Source organism: Ochotona princeps, chromosome 12, assembly GCF_030435755.1.
Source record: "Ochotona princeps isolate mOchPri1 chromosome 12, mOchPri1.hap1, whole genome shotgun sequence".
In the NCBI taxonomy this organism is placed as follows: domain Eukaryota; kingdom Metazoa; phylum Chordata; class Mammalia; order Lagomorpha; family Ochotonidae; genus Ochotona; species Ochotona princeps.
In genome coordinates, this window is record NC_080843.1 from 46,841,064 (window position 1) to 46,867,411 (window position 26,348).

At 40.7% G+C, this 26,348-nt stretch overlaps 2 protein-coding genes across 4 annotated transcripts in view; both read left to right on the forward strand.

Annotated features, from left to right (window-relative positions):
* LRCH1 (leucine rich repeats and calponin homology domain containing 1) overlaps positions 1-26,348 on the forward strand; it is a 205,813-nt gene that overhangs the window by 147,774 nt on the left and 31,691 nt on the right. For 2 of the 3 annotated variants that reach the window (XM_058670759.1, XM_058670760.1), the window contains exons 9-16: positions 297-418; positions 1,255-1,260; positions 5,995-6,059; positions 8,225-8,311; positions 9,299-9,388; positions 9,498-9,534; positions 15,311-15,364; positions 16,018-16,090. In XM_058670759.1, coding sequence (XP_058526742.1) covers positions 297-418; positions 1,255-1,260; positions 5,995-6,059; positions 8,225-8,311; positions 9,299-9,388; positions 9,498-9,534; positions 15,311-15,364; positions 16,018-16,090 — 534 coding nt within the window. Of the gene's footprint in view, positions 1-296; positions 419-1,254; positions 1,261-5,994; positions 6,060-8,224; positions 8,312-9,298; positions 9,389-9,497; positions 9,535-15,310; positions 15,365-16,017; positions 16,091-19,066; positions 19,172-26,348 lie in introns of all 3 variants that reach the window. The other variant, XM_058670758.1, reaches the window with a different exon arrangement.
* LOC131481567 (ran-specific GTPase-activating protein-like) lies at positions 4,121-5,025 on the forward strand. The gene is given in 2 exon segments (XM_058670757.1): positions 4,121-4,395; positions 4,397-5,025. Coding segments are annotated over 2 exon segments (636 nt in total). The 5' UTR covers positions 4,121-4,323; the 3' UTR covers positions 4,961-5,025.

Genomic DNA, 26,348 nt, shown 5'->3' on the forward strand with positions numbered 1-26,348 from the left:
TTTGGTATGTAAGGAACTACATGTTAAAGAAGGCTTGACTTTTTCCATTTAATTTGGGACTTCCTGGTTTTTTTACTTTTCTTTCTCTTCTTTCTGGTTTTCTTTGTCTTTCTTTTTTTTTTTTCCCAAATATTCAGGTAAGACAAAACTTGTTCCACTACTCTCCCTTACTCTTTGGCAAGAGGAAAGATTAAAATAATCAGATAATGTAGTTGGGAACCATCAGTGCTTGATTCTTCTGTTCAGGAAATGATACTTGCTGTTTTATTTATTTATTTTTTTAATCTTACTAATAGGGGAATTTCATCAGGAATTCCAGCCAGAGCTTTCCCTTTTGGGTGACAACGATAACTCAGGAGAAGAAAGAGATCATTTTCCGCATGCGGCAGATGTTCTACACCCTGGCTTTCGGAACTGTGTCAAGGCAAGGTTTTGCATCAGCCACTGTTTTTACTCCTCTTCTTCTGTTCAGTTTTAAATTCAAGGTTACCAGTCCATGAGCTTCAGTGTCCAGCTCAGTGTAAACTGCCCTAAAGCCTGCAGACCATCTTCCCAAAGGCTGTGTGTTTATTCCTACCATGTGGGCCTCCCTTTTGTGTGCTTCTGGGATGTTAAAAAATAACTTCACTTCCCATCACTCAGTGCATTCTGTTAGAGTGACCACAACCACTTAGTAGAAGGTGAAATTGAGCAGAGTTCCAACTTCTTTTCTGTAAATCTTAAGTGATTGATTTGAATATGAATATACCCATAGACAAAGAGAAAAGTAGAGCCTTCAAAGACCTAGAAGTGAACGTGTTTTCCTTTGGGAAAGGTCACTCTGCAGAACCTTGTTCCTGACCTGTTAAAGTTGCTCTGTGGTGTTGGTGAGATGTCTCTAATTGTCAGCAAAACCCTGGTCACAACACCAGGAAAGAGAGGAGAGAAAAATGAGCCCTTTCTGAAAGCAGGTGGCTAAACCCCCTGGTCAGCACATGAGTAGGTTTGTGGTCTGGTTCTGCCACTCCATTGTTTCCAGTTGAGCATTCTTGTTTGAGTAGCATGCAGATGCACTGTGTCCTGGGAGAGCTGATGATCTCTGAGTTATAATATTGCCTCCTAGAATGAGGTCTGTTAATATATATCCTTATTTTCTGCAGACCATGTCAGGAAGGCTGGACTCACTCTGAGCATTTTTATGTTGTGTGAGACTGTGGTGTGATCAGGATATCATTATATCAACAAGACAAAACAATGAACTTGACATGTGTGTAGAAAGCCGTCTACAGTGATTCCCTAACTTACGTAGAAGGATAAACATAGAAAGCCTCGGTTCTTCGCCCTCTGTTCTTGTTTCTGCCATCCATCTCCATTGACACTGCTTTGGTTATGCCTTTTCCTCTCTCAGTCGATGAGTGTATGATTCCTACCTCCAGCATCTACACATGCATGTGCTTACACACACATGCACACACTTTGTATTCTACCAGCAGACATTTTCCTACATATAGATCTAGTCGCATTACCCTTGTGAGTTTCACAAATCTCTCCTAGATTTGACTCATCTGTCAGTTCTGTGGGACAATTAAGTCATAACAATATTGAAAAGTGGAACTTTCTCAGTGTTGGATTAAGAGATGGAAACCCTGCAGAACGTGTTAGTAAGATGCCAAAATTTAAGTTCTAAAGTAAAACAAGGTGATTAGAAAAATAAAATGCATTATTTCAAAAAAGCTATTTTCCCTGGATTCATGAATTTCCTAAAGCAAAAGTTTCTTTGGGAGTGTCTTTCCTGCAGAATGGATAGTTTGGACAGAAACAGAGTGGCTAAGAGAAGTGTTGAAGTCAATTTAGTGAATAATTGCTGGAAAACCCTTTTCTTGAAACACCAACAGGAGGAACCTGGCCATAAAATGAAACCTAAATCTGGAGTAGGTGGAGCAAAAAGCCAAACATTGAAAATTGGGCCCAAATTGGGCTTGACTTCTATCATTGAAAAATGCACCTGAGAGACAAGTGTCAAGCTCTTTGTTACTTTGACCATGACTGTTTTCTTTAAAAATTAGCATCTTGTACTCTTGTAATTGCAGTGTGTTTTTGTCATTCATGGTAGTTGCACTGTGTGAAGTCACTGAGCGCATTGAATTGTCTAACACGCAGTCATTGCAACCTTTAAGGGTAATTGCATACTTTTGTAACTGCAGTTGTTTGTTTCATTCAGGACAGGTATACTATGAGAAATCACCTAGCGTATTAAATTATCCAGTGAGGGATCATTGCTTCAGGAGCAAATGCAGATTTAGGTTTCTGAGAGCTTTTAGCCATTGAATTTTTGTTGGCCAATCAATACATAGCCTCCTTTCTATTTAAAGACACTTTTGGACAGTTGGGGGTGGGAGGAGAGAGAGAATTCTTTTTCATTGAACTCATGGCCAACAGCACTGTAACTCAGCCCCTGAAGAAAGCTTATCTCACACACATCCTTTGTCTGCAAATCATATTATTGTATTCTTGGGTTTTGGTACTCTAGTCAGCATTGCAGCACTATGGGGCTGTTTGAAATAGAAATATCACCAACAAAAAACGCTGAAGAGTGGAAAAATGTTATTAAGGTACAGCATTTACACTTAGTTACTTCGTGGGAGCTGGAGGAAGAAGGTAGCACATGCCTCTTGACACCTCATTTGGGAATGGACACATCTGTGACTCACAGCTTTTTTTTTTTAAACCTCTGTGCAGCTGTCTGCTAACGGCTTAAAAAGCAGCACAAATACTCATTTAGGGCCTCCCAGTCAATTTTAATGAGTAGTCAAATTCACAAATATAGAATTCATGAATAATGAGAGTCAACATTATCATCATCTAATGGAACCCAAGAAGCCCAGTAAACCTTTTCTACACAATGAGGGGTTGGGGAAGAAGCATAAATGATTCTTACTCTTGGCTACTTTTCATCTTGAAGCTGAAAATGGGAAAGAAATCTCCATGGCTCCTATAGCTGACACTGAACAGAAAGAGATAGAAAAGGTTGCCTTGGTCATTCCTGATAGTATATTTTCACCTATGAATTCCTCTGTCGTTTGGAGAGTGGTATGGAAATTAATATGCTGATACAGTGAAAATATAGTCCACGTGGAAAATATCTCTTGTCTCGAGCCAGAGGCCTGCCTTAGCAGTGGCAGTGAGCTGCTCAGGAAGAGCCTCATCCTGATGACACATCTGCAGAATGGTCTGGTCTTGAGCTGGTGACCCACCAGAACCTTGACATGGAAAACAGCTTTTGTCTGTTGTTCCTTCCTCACCGGGAAAATGTGGTCCCTACCGGGCATTGGGGTGGCTTCCGTTCTGGCGGTTGGCTGAGTACAGCAGCCTTTTTTTTTGCCTTTTTTTTTTCCTGTGTCAGATGAAAGTGCAAGGAAGCATAAGTCCGTAGTGGAACACACCTTTCTCTTCTGTCAGTGTTCACTCCCGTTTTACTCGGATGTGTGTGGAGTGGATGGTGAGAAGGGGAAAAAGAACATCTGAGTGAATTTCCAATTTTGTACACATGATTAAATCAATTTAGGTCATAAAGTCCTTGATACATTCTCTTCTTTGCCAACAATACAAAACACACACACACACACACACACACACACACACACGCACACACACACACACACACCCCTACCTCCTGCTTTCACAAACACTAGTGTGCACATGCACATGTGACTCCCAAGCTCAAGGGCAGGATCTGTCAGCACCGAGAGGTGCTAACAGGACAGTAACGAATCCAGTTGGGTGTTAAATTTCTGATGCTAAGTTAATGAAGTATGTGGTCCTTGGCCAGTTTGTTTTAGTGTTTAAACTGTGATAAATGTGTTAATGTAAAATTTACCATCTTAGCTATGTTTCCATTTTTATGTATTTGAAAAATTGACACATAGTGATTATATGTACTTATTAGTGGGGCAATGTGACATTTTCATACATGAATTTGTGGTGGGGTGCTCCTATATGCAGTGTACAGTGATCAGAGTAACTAATATGATCTGCAACCTCTGACATATCATTTGCTTTTGTTGAGAACATTCCAGATACTCTCTGATAACTAACGATTTTTAAAAACATTTATTTTCGATAAAGCTGCGCTGGTTTTGAATCGCGGTGCGTTTCCCGCCGCCGGGGTCAGGGGTCGGGGTTCGGGTTGCGGGGCGGAGGGAAGAGAAGAGAAGAGCGAGCGGCTGGGCGGGAGGCGCCGGCGCCAGAAGCGGACGGGGAGTTAAAAAAAAAAAAAAAAGTTCTCCGACACGAGCAGCCGTCCAGAGGCCGCGGAGTCCGGGACGCCCGAGCCGCCGCGCCCCCATGGCGGCCACCAAGGACACTCATGAGGACCACGACACCTCCACGGAAAACGCCGACGAGTCCAACCACGACCCCCCAGTTTGAACCCATAGTGTCTCTTCCCGAGCAAGAGATCAAAACACTAGAAGAAGAGGAAGAGGAACTTTTCAAAATGCGGGCCAAGCTCTTCCGATTTGCTTCTGAGAACGACCTCCCAGAGTGGAAGGAGCGCGGCACGGGCGACGTGAAGCTCCTGAAGCACAAGGAGAAGGGGACCATCCGCCTGCTCATGAGGAGGGACAAGACCCTCAAGATCTGCGCCAACCACTACATCACACCGATGATGGAGCTGAAGCCCAACGCAGGCAGCGACCGCGCCTGGGTGTGGAACACCCATGCTGACTTTGCCGACGAGTGCCCGAAGCCGGAGCTGCTTGCCATCCGTTTCCTCAATGCTGAGAATGCACAGAAGTTCAAAACAAAGTTTGAGGAGTGCAGGAAAGAGATGGAGGTGCTAGGTGAGAAAGGATCCAGCAAGAACGACGCCACCGAGAACGTGGCTGAGAAGCTGCAGGCCCTCTCGGTGAAGGAGGAGAGTGGGCAGCCAGCGGGGCAGGCCCAGGAGGCCGCCGCGGAGCCAGCCGCAGAGCAGCAATGAGCCGCCGCCCCGTTTCCTCATTCCTTTCTTCTCCTTCTGCCTTTTTTCTTTATTTTATTATTTTTTTTAAATCCCTGGGCGCCCCCTCCCCCCCATTCTTTTCTGTTTTATTTTTTGTTTTTGCAAGGGACTTTATATAAAGAACTGAATTTCAAATTCTGTCCATTCCCCAGTCATGAAAATGTACTGTGCTAACTTTTCTTTTTCCATAGTGGAAACACTTATTTATAGGCATCAAAGATAGCAAATAAAAACACATTTGAAACCTGAAAAAATAAAAATAAAAAAAATAAAAACATTTATTTTCATTAGAATGGCAAATTTATCAGAGAGAAAGAGTGAGAAATATGTTCCATCTGCTGGTTCACTCCCCAAGTAACTGCAGCAGCTGACTACAGCTAGCCGGTCAGGAGCCAGGAGCTTCTTCTGGGTCTCCCATGCTGGTGCAGGGTCCCAAGGCTTTGGGCCGCCCTTGACTGATTTCCCAGGCCACAGGCAGGGAACTGGATGGGAAGTGGAATAGCTGGGACATGAACTGGTGCCCAGAATTGGATCCCAGCACACTTAGTGGAGGATTAGCTAATTGAGCCATTGCACTAGCCCCTAATGAACCCTTTTTAAGTATATACCTCAGCATGTATTAAGCACATTGACTTGGTGGTGCAGCCAACACCAAAACTGTTTGTCTTGCAAAACCAAAACTCTGCACTCACTAAACAACTCCATATTCCCCCTCCTGCTAACGCCTGGCATTTTCCGTTCTACTTTCTGTCATTTAACTCTTCTGATAATTGAGTGAAGCCATCCAGTGTTTGTCTGGTTGTGACTGGTTTATCTCACTGAGCACAGTGTCCTCAAGGTTCATCCGTGTGTGTGCCATGTGTCAGGACTTCTGCTTTTAGAGGACACGTGGCTTGTTTTTGCCTTTTGGTTGTTATGGATAATGCTGCTGTGGACATGGCTGAGGCAGGCTTTCAGCTTGACTGCTGAGCAGCCAGTAGTTCTCTGAAATCCATGTGTTCTGTTGACAGGAGATGCCAGAAGATTGTGAAGAGCTGTTAAGGATAGAAGAGGACGCACACTGGCCGAGTGAGGGAATGTAAGTGCCAGGCTTGCTTAGGAGCCACCTTTCCTGTACATTTTTTTAAACTAGCAGGAACCTATTTTGGAATTGATGCAGCCGGACACAGGACCAACACCCGTGTGAGATGCCAGTGCCATCATCAGAGGCTTAGCATTCAAGCCATGACACTAGTCCTCAAATCAACTATTCTTATTTATTTATTTTTTTAAAATATTTTTTATTGAAAAGTCATATATACTGAGACAAGCAGAGACAGAAAGGAAGATCTTCCATCTGTTGATTCACTCCCCAAGTAACCACAACAGCTGGAGCTGTGCTCATCTGGAGCCAGGAGCCTGGAATCTCTTCTAGGTCTCCCAAACAGGTGCAGGGTTCCAAAGCTTTGGACTGTCCTTGACTGCTTTCACAGGCCACAAGCATGGAGCTGGATGGGAAGCAGGGCTACCGGGATTAGAAGCAGCACCCATATGGGATCCTGGCGTATGCAAGGCGAGGACTTTAGCCACTAGGCTACCAAGCTGGACCCTCCTGTACATTTCTAAGCAAACAGGTAGCCCTGTAGAAATAGGATTTGAGCTCCTGTTCTTTGGATCTGCTGATACTGTTACCTGATGGTTTTGACAAAAAATTAAGTTTCCCTCTATCTGATCCTTGCTGTCACAATATTGGATGTTGTCATCAAAGTTATACCTCTTTATTGGCCTAAATTTCATGTGACTGAAGCTGTGCTTGGATGCAAGATTTTGAGAATTAACTAAAAAGTGGAGATGTTCTTCCCTTCTTTTCATTTGTCAGAAGAAGCCAATAGCTAGACCCAAAGTCATTTGTAATACCAGTCCCTTTTTTATGCAAAGTCTTAAGGTTTAAGATTTGAGAAAAACAATGATGTCCAGTGCTGTGGCTACACGTCCCTTGACTGCCATCACAAGCATTTATTAAATACACATGTCAGTCATAATTGGTTTGGTCTGTTCAACAATCCTTATAAGATTTGTTCTCCCATTTCACAGATGGCAAAACTGAGGCACAGATTTGCTTCCCTTGTCCCTAGCATTTGAACCCGAAGAATGTGACAACAGACAGATACCTCTTCTGCGATGTTGTCTATAGATTTAATTGGCACAGTGCATGGGCGTGGGGGTGGTGAATGACATCACATGAACTGTTTTAAAGGAATTAATTTTAACCATGTCGCTTAAGTTTTGGTTTCTAGGATTTTGTTTTGTATAATCTTAGAAATCTTAGTTCAAAAATTCCCACTTACATCTGTGAGGTTTTTCCTTAGTAAGAATTTACCACATTGCTTATAAGAAAGTCATTGCTTTTGTTCTGTGGTGGGAAGGGCTAACCATGATCAAATTTCTGTTGCTGTTATAAAAACACTGGAAGTTTCTTTTTGATTTCTGTAATACCACTGCATATTTATTGGAGGTACTTGTGCTTCTGAGAAAGTAAGGATACCTACCTTGATCACAGAACCATAGGGGAAAAGAGAGCTGTTTTAAACTGTATACTTTGGACCTTTCTATCTCAATTTAATACTGTTCTCCACCCTGCCTATAAAATAGGTTGTCTGTGAATAAAATGCTCAATGTCTAATGAGACCCACTTGGGAGTAGTAGCCTAATGTTTGGATTTGTTGTTATTATTACTATTCATTTATGTTGAACTCCATATATGATATTGCCACATGGAGTCCAAGCCAAAAGCTACTGTACTATGGGGAGGTAGTAAGACCCAGCCATGCTGGTTGAACAAAAGTTGGAAGGCCAGAAAGCAGTACTGTGTCACCTGGCAAGGCTGTGCTGATAGAGTTGAAATGGAAGGCCCAGAGAGGAGAGCAGATGTGCTCAGAGGAGCACCTATGGGAAGCCCCGCGAGTCAGGAAAGCACATTGGGAGACCTTCCCATCTAGTGCCTTGCCTGACTTGTGAACTGGAGTTGAGGTCCCATGCACCTTGAGGTCTTGCATGAGTAGCTTTACAGCAAAGCAGGGCTTCCCCTACACAGGATACTTCCCAATGTACTCTATTACTGTACACTACCCGATGCTGACATGTCTACAGTAAGATCATATTTAAAAGTCAGGTGGATTTTTAGAAGTTTGCTGTTATAAACCTGGATGCTGTTCATGTTTCATTGATTGTTTTAATGTTCTTGTGCTTGGTTTCTTGTTACAGAATAAGTTCATCCAAAGATCAGGACATGGATATAGTGATGATTGAGCAGCTGAGAGAAGCAGTAGACTTGCTGCAAGGTCCCAGCGGGTATGTGTCTTTCCTAGCTTAGGTTTTATGTATAAATGTATTCTGTTTTATTGAATACATCATCTCAATTCCTAGTATATTTTTACTTGCAGTTTAGCCCATTTTAATTGACTGTTTTCCCAAGATCCAAAAGTAGAAGAACTTCCAGGGGGATTGAATTTCCTCATGCAATTTATATTTGAAAATAGAAATGTAATAGAAGTGCATATTTTATCTTGGTAAGGATTTAAAACCCTAATTTATGTAAATATAAGGATTCTTTTTTTTAAAAAAGGGAAAGAACTGGTATGTCGAATATTACTGCAGTTGTTTCTAATAGTTACCATACATATGTTAACTAAGTAAATGCTTATTGGGATTTGGGTTACTGAATATTTTTATTGATTTGAATTGACTATTAACAATAAAATGCACTATATATACAATGAGCATTTTTTTTTAAATTTCTTAGCTAAAGGTAAATAAAGGAATACGAGTGGAAAACATACTTTTCATTAACACTCTGCATCCTAGAAAGCACGTTAGCAGGAAGTTAGAATTGGAAGCAGAGCTGAGACTCAGACACAGGCACTGTGACATGCATGCAAACTGCTGGACAGTTTCCTAACCACTATACCATATGTTCTCCCTGTTTCTGTCTTCCAAAGTTCACATCACTTTTCCAAGCATATACTATAATGTATTTACTTTGGCATCTTTACTGACGTTGTAGAATGAAATTTAACATATGCTACCTATGAAAATAATGTATTATCTGAACTTAACTGTTATTTTTCAAGGAAGTTGTATTTTAGTATCAATAGCAGATGAAAAACATTAGATTTTGGTACATGGGTGGGAAAATACCAGGCAGTTCAAAATTGCTGTCAGAAACTTAAAGATAATTGAAACTGTTGAGTGTATCATTTTGACCCATGTGGTCCTGTAGCATGTGTTAGAAATCAAGGCATAATCTCTTGGCTGACTTGTTTTTCCCCTACTCTTTAGGCTAAGCACGGATATTACAGAGAGAAATATTTTAAGCCTGTACCCTATGGGGTCAGGAGAAGCCTTAGAATTACAAGATCCTACACTGAAGTATGTGTACCTTTTAATTTTAAAGTGTATTTTCTACTTGCACATTGAAGTCTGTGGGTGTTCAATTCCATTTATGTGTTGTTTTTCCCATCTCTCCCTGTTTCTATAGTGGTCAGATACAGCTGGAGACGTCACCCTTGTGTGAGGTAAGACAGCTCTTGGAGGAACCAGCATTCTGTGCAGTTTTCTGCTGTTCCTACTGTTCACCCTAGTCGGAAAATTCATACGGCTTGGGAGTGAATATTTTCATGTGTGAGGAGACTATGTCCATTTATTCAAGACAGATTTTCCCTTTCTGTCTGTTTTTTTTACCCTCACTAGTTCCAATTTTTCTAATAAAGATGAATTTCTGTGAGAGTCTCTCTCTCTCTCTCTCTCTCTCTCTCTCTCTCTCTCTCTCTCTCTCTCTCTCTCTCTTTTCCCTTAACATCAGATAGTCTAACTGAGCCAGGCCATGGCAGTAGAGGCACATGGGGAGCCTGTTCTGTTTATTCAGAAACCAGAGTAATGACATTTCTCACAGGTTTTAGTGCCACAGACTCTCTGAGCTGGCCAGATGGGAATAAGTTGGAAAAGAGAGACACAAACAGTCAGTTTGGAAAGAGCATTATAAAGAGACACTGGGGCAGGGGTAGGTAGGCTGTAGAAAAAACAGTTTAGACATAAAATTGGAAATGAGCCTACAAGTTCCCAAATATAGGTGAAGTGACCTTAAGTCAGAGAGAAGGAGGTGTGAGCTGATTATGTGAAAATGAAGCAGTTTACAGCCTGTTTCATCATTCTTTCTTAGCGGGCTCGAGATGGCTAATTTGGGTGCCAAGGTTGAACATAAACCTGTTTATGCCACCTGAGGTGTCTCCCTACATCCTGTGGTAAAGTAGTTTCACTTGTGACTAGCATGAATCTCTGTTTAAAAAAAGGCGGAAAAGAATGTGATCTCATTGTTCAGTTCAGTGGCATGAAATTATGTTGGTCTCGTCTAAATAGTTGTGATAGCTATGGGCACCTTAATTAACATTTTTTACCTTAACCTTCATTATAAATTGGGATCATAATAATAGCTATTGAAAAGATTCAATGAGATGGTTCCCTCACACAAGGTTAAGTGTTAGCTGTTACTCTATGGCTATTCCTGACATGGTCTTTAGACTAAATCACACAAGGCTAAATGTTAGCTCTTATCCTACGACTGTTCCTGATGTGGTCTTTAGACTGAATCATGGCACCACTCGCGCTCTGGTTGGAAGCATCCGCGAGGTACCTGATAGTGGAACATCAGGATGTCTTTTATTTGCAGGCTGCCTCTGGTCTATTTCTTAGAGATGTCCGTGTGTGATTGATTTTAGGTACTGTGCAGATTTAGTTTTATAAAGCTTCTTTTGTGAAAGTATTTTTTGACTTATAAAAAAGATGGCAAACAGAATTATAGTCTCCTAAAAACAGTTTTGAAAACTCATAATTTTGTATCTGGCTGTAACAGTTGTTGACTTTCTGCCTCTTTTGCTGCTGTGACTTGTCCCCTGTCTTACCTCTCTTTCTCCGTATAGATCTTCTGAAGTACTTCAGGATAGGTTACGTACATCATACTCCTTCATCCATAAATATTTCAGTACACTTTCTTTTTTTCTATTATTTTTATTTGAAAGAAAGAGAGATGGAAATGATGAGACATCTTCCATTTCCTTCTGCAAATGTCCAGCAGCCGGGGTAGGACCACACTGAATCTGAACAAGAGCTCAGAGCTCCATCCAGGTCTCCCACATGGCTGGCAGGGACCCAAGTGTTTGAGCCTCCCAGCATCTGCATTATCAGAAAGCCGGACCAGAAGCAGAGTAGCTGGGTGCTGGACCAGGCACTCCAGTATGGGATGAGGGCATCCCAGGGAATGATTTAACTGTAGCAACAAAAGTTCGGCTAGTGTGGCTGTTTTCCAAGAGCAGGAATTTTTTTTTCTTATGTAATCTCATTTCAGTTATTAGTATCATCAGTTACAATGACATGTTTTCATCTCATCTTCCACCTGTATTCCTTGCTTGTCAGTTGATCGAATGATACGGTTCAAAGCACCTGCCAGGCTGGTGACAGGTGTTGTGTTTAGTTGTCAGGAATCTAGAGCCTCCTTTAATCTGGGAGGAACATTTCCACATCCTATCTTTGATTTTTCTAATGTTTAAACGTTGAAGAACAGAAGCTTCCCACTTTTTAAGTAGAATATGACCCATTTGTGCTTGGCTGATATTTCTTTGTGGTTATATTAACAAACTCTAATCTTATTTGGATACTGAATAAGTGATGCTGTGCTCTTGGAGTATCACATTTAGGGCCACTCTGTGTCCATCTGTCCCTCTTTGGTGATGTTAATTTGGCATATATGTCTGATATTGTTTAATAGTAGGCCTTTGTGTAAGCCAAACTTGACATATGAGGATACATACTTGAGAATGTTGTGGAAAACTGGAATTAAAAAATAACTTCATGCGAGGACATTTGGTGCAGTGTTGCCAGATGGTATACCTGCATCTCTTATGGAATATACCTGGATTTGAGTCCTAGCTCCACTTCAATTCCAGCTTCCTACAGTACACACGGAGGCAGCAGGTGAGTCCCTCCCACCACATAGAGCCCACCCACACTTGGATTAGCTTCTAGACTCCAGGATTTGACCAAGTTCAGCCACAGCTGTTGTGAGCAGTTCTGAAAAAAACAAATGGAAGGCTAGTCTCTCCATTTCTGTCAGCCTTGCTTTCAAGAAAGCAAATAAATTTTACAGAAAGCATTTAATACAAAAAAATTTTGAATGTTTTTCGTAGTGTACAGTTTCTTTGAATGTCTTAAAGACCCTCTCCATGTGTATGAGTTTCAAAACTTTTTCACCAAAAGAAACTTATCTTTCAATTCTTTTGTCCAAGAACTATTTGAAGTATTATCTGATGTTCCCATTATTTAATTCCTTCAGCAAATATTTACTTAGTTGTCTACTACATGTCAAACACCGCTCTAAACTCTGTAGAAGTAATGTGAAAAAAATGAATGTTCTCTCTGGTCTTCGGAGCTTGGGCCCCAGTTGAGGTATTAGCTAAAGGTAGGAATAATTGTGCCCAGTTTATTGATGCAGAACATGAAGCTCAAGAAGGCCAGTGGCTGGACGTCTCACATAGTCAGTGGGTAGGCCCTGCTTTCTGCTTTGACATATTGCCTTTCCATGCTGCAGGCTAATGGCACACTTGGTCTGGCCATACTTACCTTTGCATGGTGTAATTGTAGCAGCCTTTTTCAGAGCAGGTGTTGGTATATGGAGTGAGTTCATGGTACTTCCATGTAGCTGAGCAATACAGAAATGTTTGTGGCATATGGAAGGAACAAGTGATAAGTATATCCTAAATATAGATGAGCCCAGTTCACAGTTTTGTCTGGGTCTGTCTAGCTTTCATCTCATCTTTAAAAACAATACATTGAATGTTGGTTTTCTGATATTGTGGCTTAGAACCTGATTCAGACATTATTCAGAATTACTTACTGATAGTAAGCATTTTGATGGTATTGGAAAATAAAGGTTTCACATGTCACATTGCCTTCCTGACAGTCAGAGACACTTTTGATGTGCAGTATTCTCTCATTCCCATCAACAGAAGTGAACTACAACTACATTTTCTTTTTTTTTTTAAGATTTATTTATTTTTATTACAAAGTCAGATATACAGAGAGGAGAGATAGAGAGGAAGATCTTCTCTCCAATGATTCACTCCCCAAGTGACCGAAATGGCCAGTACTGCTCTGATCCAAAGCCAGGAGCCAGGAACCTCCTCCAGGTCTCCTATGTGGGTGCAGGGTCCTAAGGCTTTGGGCCATCCTCGACTGCTTTCCCAGACCACAAGCAGGGAGCTGGATGGGAAGTGGAGCTGCCGGGATTAGAACCGGCACCCATATGGGATCCTGGCGTGTTCAAGGTGAGGACTTTAGCCACTAGGCCACACCGCTGGGACCCTACATTTTCTTTAAAAAAGAAACGATTTATTTTTATTAGAAAGTCAGATTTACAGAGAGAAGGAGAGTCAGAGAGAAAGATCTGTCTGCTGGTTCACTTCAACATCGGCAGAAACTGAGCCAATCTGAAGCCAGGAGCCAGGAGCTTCCTCCAGGTCTGCCCTGCAGATTCAGGGTCCCAAGGCTTTGGGCTGTCCTCTTCAGCTTTCCCAGGCCACAGCAGGGAGCTGGAAGCAGTGAAGCAGCCAGGACATGTACTGGCGCGCCCATATGGGATCCCAGCGCATGTAAGGCAAGAAGTTTAGCCACTAGACTGCCACACTGGGCCCTATAGCTACATTTTCAAAGTGGATTTTCATGAACTTTTTGATCTCATCTGTATTTGATATCCTATTTTTTTCTTCCTTAATCAAGCCCCACAGACACCAAGTATGTTTACTAGAAGTGGAACTTAACCTAGTACCAAGTACGCCATGAATAGTGAAAAGAAAGGGAGATAAGAAATAGACTCTTAAGAATAGGTTTTGCTGAGCAGAGTTTCAGTGTCCTATTCATTTGATGTGCAGATCTCTGGGTCTTATTTGGTAACTGAAAACACTTTATGATACAACTAATAAATGTGTGTTATATTTGTAAATGCACTTCATTGAGCCAGTGTAAATTGTAGCGTCTCTGACATTGGACTTCTATTCAGAAGTGTGCTGATTGTATCATCCAACCAGCCATAACCCCAGTAAAGTCCCCAGGTTCCACAAAGGCTCACTGGTTTCATGCTTTGATAATGTCTGTACTTTTCTCCAGAGTGTCAATTTCTGCTTGGGATAGGCATATTGCTTTACTGTTTTATACATGAACAGGTACCAGGTACACCTTAGCTAGGGCATAGCTGGCCCGGAGAAGAAAGCTAGAGGAAGGAGTCAAGCCTGCAGTTATTTGTTAGCAGTTGCTGCAGCCAAGCCATTTTATATAGGGGCATTAATGCCATTTATTTCAAGAATTTGTTTCAAAGTTGGGAATATTTTCAATAGTACTCCTTGGTGGTGAATAGAAACCATCATTGAGATTTATGAAGATGCTTAGATTGCCTATCACCAAATTGTCAGGCTGGGCCGCTGAGTCTCCTGGTTGCACAGGAGTCAGATCTGGGTGAAATGAGCTAGGCTGAGCCCCTTGTGGGCCCCTTTTCTATTTGTGTTCATTTCCTGCTGATTTCCCAGAATTCTTCCCTCAGCCACAGATCCTTAGTATCTCTAGAGAATCTGGCCCTCATCATGGACTCAGGTGGATAATACTGACCTTCACATTAATGTGAAGGCCCTAAATCCCCCCTGCCTTTACCAGTGAGCAGAGCTTATCTCCAAGCCCCACAGACTTGTCATTTCCTGGGAGCTGACCTGAGCTATCAACTCTTCCTGAACTGCTCTCACACCATCAGTGATGCCAGCATCCATCCAGTCCCTTGTGCTGGAGACCAGGGTGTCAGCTTGACATTCCTCATGGCTACTAAACATTACCATAGAAAAATTTCATACATTTTTCTCTTAACCTTTGTTTGCCACATGAGTTGAACTCACTACAGGAGATCCGGCCAGGTGATTCAAGGTCCAAGTATATGTAGATGCTTAAAAGTCTCAATATGATTCTAAATATCAGAATTACTACCTTGGACTATTAATGAAACCTCATGATTTGGTAACCTACCAAGGCAAGGTGAAAGTTACATTCTGGAGTAGTTATGAGATGCTTAGATTTTTCTGTGAATATAGCTGCTGGTTTGTAGAAAATGGAAGTATGACCTACCTGGCTTTTTAGCACGCTAATGAATTCATTGTGTAGTCGATGTGTGCCTGTGGGTCAGAGATGTGAGAAAATTAAGAAAGAGTTCTTGGGGCATCAGCTTCTCCATGTAAGATAACATCACACATTTCCTTCTTTCAGGTGCAGAATGATCCAGCATTACAGACTAATGGGAGCCAATATTCAGCAAATGAGGTACATTTCCTGAAGGTTAATAGAAGCTCAGGGGTTTCATGCAGGCTGAATGAGTCTATCTTTTGCAGGAACAGATACCTAATTTGTGCTTTAGTAGAAGAGTCTCTAGGGGGAATCCATCTCATTTTCATTAGCCTTCTCTGGTCCTAATTGTAATTCAAGATTGATTTTTGTAAGAAATATTTTCAAGAACAAATGAAGGGACATCTTTATAGGAAGCAGAAGGAAAACTGCTCAAATGGGCAACCTTTGGAGTGTCTTGCTTTAGGTAAATGATTCGCGTGTGATTTCTTTAGATAAAGTACCTGTGCAGTGCTGTCTCTCATCTCCTTACGTTACAGCAGTCTTCCCCCAGATGTTCACAGCTGTGCTGCCCAAGTGTGCTGCCAGTTGCATGTGATCATAAAGCATTTTTATAACAAGCAGAAAAACTAATTGATGGGCCCCCTTAAGACAACAGCACTCTGTTGATGTGGATTATACCCCAAAAACATTTGTGAAGAGGGTTTTTTGTTTGTTTGTTTTTAGGCTATAACTTCCTTGCATACTCACATATGCAAAATAAGAGCAGTTTTATTTTATTCCTGGAGTATGCTGAAGCTCGTGGTTCTGCTTTGGCTTTTCTCTAATTCTTTTGCCTTCTCATGCCACAGACGAGCGAGAACTCTCCTACAGTCTCTCCTACCACAAACAGCATAGCTCCGTTTGGCCTGAAGCCTCGATCAGGTAAATTAAAACTTCCTCCCATCCTTACACTGAATATCTCTGTGGTTTCTGTGTAGCCTTTTGACTAGACAGTATTAGTTGTAAACATCCTTGTGGATCTGGCTTGTTGGGACCATGGAGTCACAACCTGCTGACAGCTCTGGGAGGACAGAGCTTGCAGCTTCCTTTCTAGGGAATCAGCTGTTTAGTCCCTGTTGTCAGTCATCAGCATCCTTGTTGTTCGGTTTTTTGTTTTTTGTTTTGTTTTGTTTTGTTTTGTTTTTTGGTTTGCTTGTTTTGTTTTCTGATTCAGAGCAAAGAAGCACAGAAAGATGAGAGCATGCATGTGGGGAAGAAGGAATGTTCTGGACTTCTTTTTTTTATCCAACATAGATAAAGTAGCTGCTCTCTGCTCCACTCTGGTCCCTGGCCCTCTGCTATGTTACAGGGTGGCATCTGAGAGAGGAACTCCTTCCTGAAACATTCCTCACTGATTTTCTGAACCTGGTGTGTTGTCTTCTGTGTTTGCTGTCCCAACAGAGTGGTCATATCTAGGCTTGCAGGAGTAGTTAGAAGTAATTTTTAAAAGAGCCTCTGGAATAGCATCTTGCTTATCTTACGTAATTTAATTTGTTACTGGTCTATTCACAAAAATAACCTAGAGCAACATGCTTAATAACTACCAATCTTAGAAAGGAAGAGTTATCTGTAGGAAATTGATTCTTCACATTTTTCACATTTTTCACATTTCAGATTTTTCACATTTTCCTAAAGTTCGGTGTTGCCTTCCTTCCTGCATGAGCCTCTTTGGTTTTGTGTTTCTGATTCTTTGGCATCTAGCACACATTTGCTTCTAATGCTGCTAAGCTAGTGCTAATGAAGGACACAGAGACATAGGAGGTAAACTGATAAAGAACTTGGATGCTGTTGGGCTTCGGACAGAAGGGTGTTGACAGCAGTTAATATGTGTGTATATCTGGATAAAAGACAGCCATTGGAAGTACAGAAACAAGGGCGACTCTTTCATAACAGACATGTTTTCCATCCCAAAGTTGATGAATGGGGAAAATGTAGCCAGGTGTGATGCTTTGCTGGCAGTTGGAGCAGGCGCTTCAGGAAAAGGCCATTCAAGAAAGAGCTTGAGCGTGCTGTGAATTTGTGTGTGTTTTATGGGGAAGCAAATTATACATGAAAAAAGGCTCTAGTATCTGATGTTTGAGGTCCGTCTATGTGACTGATCTGGGATGTTGGTCCTTTGTGGGGCCGCTTCTGCGGTCTCAGGTGTGTCCTGAGAGTGGGGCAAGTCCCGACACATGGCTGCTCTATGCTTCCCTGAGAATCCCTGGGAACCACACTGAGGACCTCGTTCTGGGTGACAGACTCCTAATCTTTCTAGACAGTTCTACACAGTTTAAAAATACTGTGCAATGGATTAGATCACAAATTGAAAGGATCTCAAGGAATAGTGTTATTTGTGCAACTGTGCAATGTAGTTATAACATTACCCCAGTGGTTTTTTTTCCTCCTCAAAGTTAGGTGCATTGTACTGATTGTACTGGCATTGTTAAACCATTGTTTGTAGTAGTGAGAACTGCACATTATTTTTTTTTAGAAGGCAGACAACAAAGTTCGTTTCCTCTTTAGGTTTCTAACCTTCCAGCAATGCTGACTAACCAATGGGGAAATTGTTCTAGTTGTTGAAAGTGCTATGGAATTTCATTGTTCTATATAATGTTTATTTATCTCTAGGAACAGCAAGTGGCAATATTGGAACTTTGTAAAGCTAGTATTATATATTGGGGATTATTTTCATTTTACTAAATAATTTTTAAATTAAATATATATTTTGCATATTTTCTGGAGAAAAATACCTGGAGTCATACTGGAGAGTATGTGGTAACAATATAAATAATTTTTTGATTGATGCACTTAACAAATACTTGAAGCCAAGTAATTTTTTACTTCAAAATTAAATATATGACCTTATATGAATTTTGTGTTATTAGTAAAAATAGTCTACTTAAATTAGCAAATTGAAATAGCAGTTTAGATTTTACAGTAGATGAATAGTTTTCTAAAAATGGAAGTTTCTTTTTGCACCTGTGTTTTCCTGCCAAAGAAATGTAATGCATTTACTCAAGTATTTCTTCCAAGAACTGTGTCCGTTTATTTTCCTCAGCTATGCCTAATAGTTAGATTACTTGTTATGGGGATATTTCCCAAATGTGAAATTACTATATAAATATTCATTGTAAAATCACAAGATGTTTTCATTTGATAAATGACAAACTCAGAAGTTTATGAAATTGATTGACATTTGTTGGTTAAATTGTTTTGTACTAGTATGCCTCCCTCCATTTCTTTTGTTTTTTACACTTTTGAAGGAGATGTTAAGAGTTGAGGCAAGAGATGTATAGATTCAGCTATCAATAAAAGATACCAATAGACTTAGAGATTTCTTTAAAAAGAAAATTTATAATACCTTGTGGGGGGAGGTGGGGTTCTACTGAGAAACAGTGTTTCTGTAATAGTATTATTTTTAAGCATCAAGCATATTCCAATGTATTGAACTTCGTATGCAACCAAGTTTCTGTGGGAATAGTATTTGGTGGGAAGAATGTTATCTGTGTAGAAAGTTATCAGCTGGATCTTTTTCCTTGCAGTCTGTGTAATCTGTGGTTAATCTTTCTTTCTGTTGACGTGACTCATTAGTTCCTCTAAATCTATAGGCTTAGAGAATTATTAAGATTAACAATATTAACTGCATGCAAAGTATTTGGTTGATGAGTACTAACATTCAGTTTTTGTCATTCTTTTTATTCCATGCGCCATCTTTCATTCTCCTCCTATATTGTGCATTTGAAATTAAAACCCATGTAAATGAAATCCACTCCATTTCCTATGCACCTTATGCCATTTATGAAATGCTGCCGCCCCTTTGGTTTTCCCTGGTCCTTGTGCAACTATACGCGGACTGGCTCTCTCACTCTCCTGCAGACCCAGCCCTCATTCTCCCTCCTATCTCCTTCAACAAACTTACACAGGCACAAACATGGGACAGCTCTAGCTACAGTGTTCCATCTGAAGGAGACTGTGACAATGGTAGGTGGCTTTGTACCTCTTCTTCAATTTTCTCGTTAATAAGCCAATAGTGACTGTTCTTCTCTGTGCAGCTAGGATAGAGCATGTGTTCCTGCATGCTTGAGACGAGAGATGATGAATAAGCCTGGAACTCAGGTCCAGAAAGCTGCATGTGGGGAATGTTCTCTAGCAGTTTATCAAACTGTGTTTTAATTATCTCCACTATTCTGGATTTGGGGAAGACTTGACATTCCTTTCTTTTCTAGCTTTTCTGCTTGGGTGTTTTGCCTTGGTGGCTTGTCTACAAATATGTGAGGTTTACACATTTGAAGTATTCCTGCTTACTCCTGTACCTGAACCTAAATACCTTAAGAACTTTATCTTTTTTTTTTTGTCTCTATTTAACCCAATGCAATTTTTCTGGTAATTAAGTTACTTGTCTGATCCTTGAGTGTTGCAGAGAAAATGTTAATGTTGAGAAGTTTCTTAAAAGGAAGAAAAATCACTTGCCTTCTTTCTGTTTTCAAATTATTTGAATTTTGATTCTTTAGCATCTTGATTATAATTTCATCTATATAAGATTCAAGAATAATCAGTTAGCCTGAAGATCAAAATGTGTAAAAAAAATGAGACTGTCTAGCAAGAATTTATATGATTATTTCAACTTTGTGCCATTAAATACTTCAGCAGCCAAAGAATAAAGATAAAATAAATGAAATTATTTGGGTCTATCTACTACATATATCTCATTCTCCATTTTAGTTTAATGTTAATTAAATTTTAAACATTTTACTTCAAAAATACAATTGATAAATATAATACTAAGCTGTGATTTACGGGTAACGCAAGTGAGATATAGTCACAGGAGAAATATGATAGGATGATACATTTTCTGATAACAAAGTGATGATTTCCAGAGAATACCAGTTTTTCCCCCCTCAGGATGTTGTATGCAATCCTTAGGAAATATATATGTGTGTATATCTATATATATAAAACACTATGTTTTTTAATTAAAATCCAATCAAAAACTATGTAGTGGTTTCCTCATGTTGAAGGATAGCATGTTTTTGCAGCTGAATTACAAAATAAATTTAGCATTGCATGCATTTCTACACTTTTTAAGTGAAAATAAATATGACTAAAAAGCAAGAGTCATGAACAAAAGCCCCTCTTGATATTATTCTGATGTTGATTCTGGAAGTTAAAGAGAACTAAATGGAAACTTCCTTGATAAGCTATTCCTCTGCTTAAAAATAAGAAATGGAGACGTGTAGGGAAAGTTTTTCAACATAGTGGCTATTTATGGTCTGGTGTTTAAAGAAAATAAAGCTGAGAAGGAAAGATTTATGTCTGATTTGGTATTTCCTTAGGAATGATATCTGACACCAAAGCGTTGTGTGTGAGTGGAAGTGTACATGCATGTGATTTAAGTTGGGGGAGAAGTGGATGTCTCCTGTAGCAGTAGAATATCTTTTCTTATAGATGAGCCAGCTAAAACCAGGGATGTAAGGTACACCACTTGGGTCAGCTCATACCCTTCCATGTCTCCACTCTGCACATTTCCATTCCTTCTGCAGGCGTTTCCTAAGGATACGATGCACCTGGTACTAAGCCAGTATCCCTTCTCTTTTATTAAAACCTCCATGAGTTCCATGGGAAAGAATCATTATAGAAAACCTTTCTAAAAATGGAAGAGTTTTCTCATCATTACATGGCATTTTGGTCTGTGAGCGAAGATTCTGGGGATTCATCACATTAATTATAGAAGGATTGTTTGCAGTATTCATCCGGCTCCGTCGCTCCTGTCAGATGTTTGGTGATTGTGATTCTCTTACTTGCTACCACACGCCCCAGGCAGCAGATCATTTTCTGCGTAGACACACTCTTTGCAGATGCTGGTGCAGGTTCCTATACCTTCATTGTCTTTGTGCTCCGTTTGGCCCTGGAGTTGGAATACATTTAGCTAATCCAGTCCTTCAGTGACAGCAGCTGCCTTGTGTGACCACAAGGGGATAGGCTAATGTTTCAAGAGACATACAGCCCACTGTTTATATTGTTCTGTCTGGTTCCTCTTAAAGTAAAAGATCTGGTTAGGTGGCCTCTCTGGCCTTTCAAAGCTTATTCGAAGCATCAATAATTTGTTTTCTTCTTTATCTACATATTTATTCCTCATATTCTTTGTTTGCATCTGTCTCAGCCTTTGCAAGGAAATGGCATCTTATTACCATGGAGCTGGCATAATGTAACTTGACTTCTATTAATATTAACTAGTTATTATGGGGGAGTACTTTTGGCATTTTTATACCTCACTGTCTCACTTTCTGTAATTATCCACCTTTTACTTAAATTCTCCTCAATACCTCTTTGCCAGTCTCTCTCCTCTTAAGATCCCCATTTTCTCTGAAACGTATTATTCCAAGAGATTTTTTTTTTCAATGGCAGACTGTCCAGAAGTCAGGCCCTTGGAAGCTGAGATTCCCACGGTCTCCAAAGTGGTGCCTCCTGAGGGTGCTGCAAGGATGGGAGTCACACACCTCCTCCAGGTTGCCAGCTCTGCCTCAGTGTGTCCTTAACCTGGAGATGTCATTTCTGTGCCTTCCCTTTTCTTGTTCTGACTCTTTGCCTTGTCCTTTCTCTCCCTCTCATTTTTTAAGGGTTTACTTGCTTTTATTTGAAAGGCAGATTTGCAGAGAGAAGAGAGAGAGAGATCTTCCATCTGCTGGTTCACTCTCGAACTTGCTGGAACAGTCAGACTGAACTGATTGAAGTCAGGAGCCTCCTCTGGGTCTCCCACATGGTACAAGGGCCCAAAGACTTGAGCCATCTTTTTCTGCTTTCCTAGACACATTAACAGGGAGCTGTATTGGGAGCAGAGCAGCAAGGACTCAAACTGACAACAGTATGGAATGCCAGCACCATAGGCAGAGGCTTAGCCTGCTACACCGGTGTGCTGCCTCTTGTCATTTCTCTTTGAAGTGAAAACCCTTCCTGTCTTCTAATCGTTTTTGCTTTTCCCCTTATAATGAATCAAGGAGTGCTAATTTAGCCTTATTTCAAATTTATATTTAAATGATCACCTGAAAACAGGTGAATAGACATATGTATCCTGAACCAACTCACAGACAGCTTTCTTAGTTTTTACTTTGTTTTTTTTTTTTTTTCGGCATTCTGGCAGAAAGGTATTATTTTTCCCATTACCAAACAAGTGTAACCCCCAGGGAGGGGTTGGGACTGGGAGTGAGGATGTCTGAGTTCTTTTATGTTTCTCCACTGGCTTCATATTACACAGTTGCCTAGGTCCAATACTCAAAGATGCCAGCTCAGTTCGTGTAACATTGAGTCTACATGCTGACCATTGATTTACTCTGCTTTATATGGTGTTATGTATTCAAGTAGGATTGAAAGCTGTTGAGTTAAGGTAGACTGTCCAAGACCAGAGAATGGAAATCGGGATTTTGAGGGCAGCCAAAAAAAGGGGAGGGGGCAATGAATGAATGAATGATCTGTTCAGATTTATAATCCACAAAAAACTGGCTGTAAAACTTATTATGTTTTCCAAAGCCACTAACTGGTATCCTGGAATTTGTCAATGTAAAACATCATGCCCAATCTGTTTTTTTAACTTGAAAGAAGGTAAGAGCTAAAATCTGTTTTCTCAAGTTTCTACTCAGAAGAAATCTCTCATTGACGTAATTAATGCAGATTGGTGATTTTTATATGAAAATTGCATTTCAAATGGTAATTAAGTGATAAAATACATGTCGGACAAGTTTGAGAGCAGGGGATTTTCTTTGCTTAACCAAAAGGCGTGCTCTACGTGATGGGAGAAGTGGTCCTGTATATATCCTTAAGCATCCACGGAGCTTATTACTCCAGATGCAGCTCTGAAGACAGGATGACTGCTCCCTTGGAACTGACTTCAGAGGCTAAATGCTCAGACCCGCGATCTAAACTGAGCAGATTTTCTCTGAGAGGAAAAGTTCAGATGGTTGATTGTCACAACAGGATGATCTTGTGTGAAAATGCTGTACCCATAAAATGAGCTTTGAGTGAAGTGGCTTTTGAAACACTCATGTCATTTATGCGTTCAACAGTTTCATCCTGCTCCACTCACTCTTGTGGCCCATAGGCATACGCACATTTTTGATGGAGGGAAATATGTCTGTATTGTAAGCTCAGTGGTGCTAAGTACCATGAAAGAGACCCTGAGAACAAGTTTTGTTCCTTCATACCAGGTGGATAGTGTGTACCTTAGCCATGAGGTCAGGGAGGCGAGAGAATGAAATGGTAGAGATAATGGGAAAAACAGTGGAACTTGATCTGTACCAGGATGAATTAGAAGGCTTTTTGTTTTGTTTTTGTTTGTTTCAAAGATTTATTTGTTTTAAAAGCAGGATTACAGAAAGAGAAGCAAAGACAGATGGAAACAGAGATTTCCCTATCCATTGGTTAACTCCCCAAGTGGCTGCAACAACCAAACTTGAACCATGCCAAAGCCAGAAGCCAAGAACTCCATCTTGCTCTCCCACATAGTGGCAGGCCCAAAATATTTGGGCCATCTTGAACTCTCTTTTCTGGCATACTAGCAGAAACTAGATTGGAATCTGAGTAGCCAGGTTATGAACTGTCCTCTGGTAAGCGAAGCTGGCATCCCAAGTAGTAGCACAACGCACTCTGCCACAGCACTGGGTTACAAGGATGAATTTGATATTGTGCGTAAGTATATTCATCATTCCCTAGGGCTGTTCCTACAAATTTGTTACTTCCGCTAAGATTACATATACGAACAGATAGTCAATTCTTTTCGTTGTGAATTTTTTGACCTATAGTAATTCAGCCTGTAAGCAAGCCTCATTTCCCCTCTGACATTTTAAATCACCCACCCCTTTGTCTCTCCTTGAATACACAAACACAGCCACTCATACTAACTCTACTTTCCTGACACTCTACCATTTTTAATTACAGAGTCGGGATGGTATTTGATTCTGAAAGGAGGTGCTAGGAGTGAGGGCTTGGCCTATCACCTAACATGCAGGCCAGGGCAGCTGCTTTGCACATTGGAGTATCTGGGTTCCTGTCTCCTAATTCCAACTTCCTGCTAATGCAGACCTGGCAGGCAGCAGATGATGGCTCGGGTATTTAAGTTTCTGCCTTGCATAGGGGAGTCCTGGATTGAGTTCCTAGGTCTGGCCTGGTTCACCACCAGCCTTGCAAGCATTAGAGGAGTGAATCAGTGGGTGAGAGCTCTGTCTCGCTGATGTTCAAATTAATAAGTGTTAGACAAAAGAAAAGGTATTCACAGTAATGCTTTTTCTTATTTATTAGCTTCAAGTTCAACTTCTGTTCTCCTAGGTTAAGTAAAGGAGCTCTTGAAAGTTAGTGATATGGAAGTAAGAAAGCCAGAAGAATTCTTCCATAGATAATTTCTGGAAGGTTTGACTTAGGCTATATTTGTAACTTAAAAAAATATATGATTGGGCCCAGCGTGATGGCGTAGTGGTTAAGGTCCTCGCCTTGCATGCACCGGGATCCCATATGGGTGCCGGTTCTAACATCGGCAGCCCCGCTTCTCATCCAACTCCCTGCCTGTGGCCTGGAAAAGCAGTCGAGGACGGCCCAAAGCTTTGGGACCCTGCACCCGCGTGGGAGACCCGGAAGAGGCTCCTGGCTTCGGATCGGCTCAGCTCCAGCCATTGCAGCCGCTTGGGGAGTGAGTCATTGGATGGAAGATCTTCCTCTCTGTCTCTCCTCTCTGTATATCTGCCTTTCCAATAAAACATATATATGTATCCTATATATATATGATTGCAGCTACTGAATATGGTTCCACTAAAATCACAGTTGTAACAAACTGAGCAAAAACAAAACTAGTAAATTTATCATGAGCCTAAATAAATGATACATTCAGAAAGCTGATCATAGTGTAGTTACAACTAGTAGTAATAATACATTGTAGCGTAATTACATCTAGTAATTTTGTACATATTTGAGCTGTTCATTTAAAAACCACAATTAAAATGTTTTAAAAATGTTTTTGCTCTTTTTAACAGGCATAGGACAATTATCCAATCATGCATGTTGTATTTTTAAGATGCACAAGAATTTAAAGTGAAAGGCAATGCCAGGAAATTAAAATAGACCCCCACTGCAGCTGCATAGATACTCTTACAAAAGCTCATGGTTCCTTTAACTTCCTGCTAGTTTCATATTTGAAGTGGATCCTGCCAATAAAAACACATTGAAAATATGAAGCGTGCCTTGTTAGATGAGATTACCCCCAGAAGAAAGGCAAAGGAGACTAAAGCCTCTGGACAGCATTAGGTTCATTTAAACGGAGTTACAGCACCTCTTGCTGGCAGGTGTGTGTATTACCCAACTCTGTCCACATTCCTTGACTTTTTTGGTAAAACTGATCACTTTCTTTGGAGGTGCGGGTGACTTCCTGATTTTGCATTCAAGTGTCTGTCTCTTTTGAAAGCTATGCTTCACTGGGTAGGTTTTTTTTTTACTTTGGTTTTATCAAGGTTTTACAGAGACAGTTACGTTCTGCAGTGTGTTCCATGTGTCTTCATTCATCTCCTTTCCCTTTTCTCTGTGAAAGGATCCTCTCTCCATTCCTGCTGGCTCTGTCCATCTTTTGCTGGCCTTGACTGTATTTTTTCAACAACTGGCTTCACTTCCTTTGTGAAAGACTTTCTGGGACATTCCTTTGGCACTTCTGTCTGAGATCCCTTGGATGATTTCCAGCAAATCACCAAGCCCCAGGCTGATTCCTTTCTGGGATTCCCTCGGGCAGATGGTCTGATGGGGTGGAGCATGCTTCTTCAGTGTTTGTGGGGGGAGTAACGGTGTGTCTGCTTGGCTGATAGCTGCTGGAGCCTCTGAGTGCTGATTTCAAACATCCCAGAGCTGATTGAGGAAGAAAATAGGAAGGTACTAACTAAAGTGATACAGTTAGGCAATTACAGGGTATTTGATTATATGGAGTGAACTCAAGAAGTCTTTTTTGATTCAGAGTATATTTGTAAATCATACTTGATTTTTTTAAAATGAGATTCACTGAAATAGTTTCTGAACTAATCCATAGGAGGCATTTCTCAGGATAAAATAAAAATTGTGTGCTCTTCTTGAGTAATTTGTTTAAATTATAGTGATTGAAGCTGCTTCTATGCAATATTGATGTCTAAAATTGGAC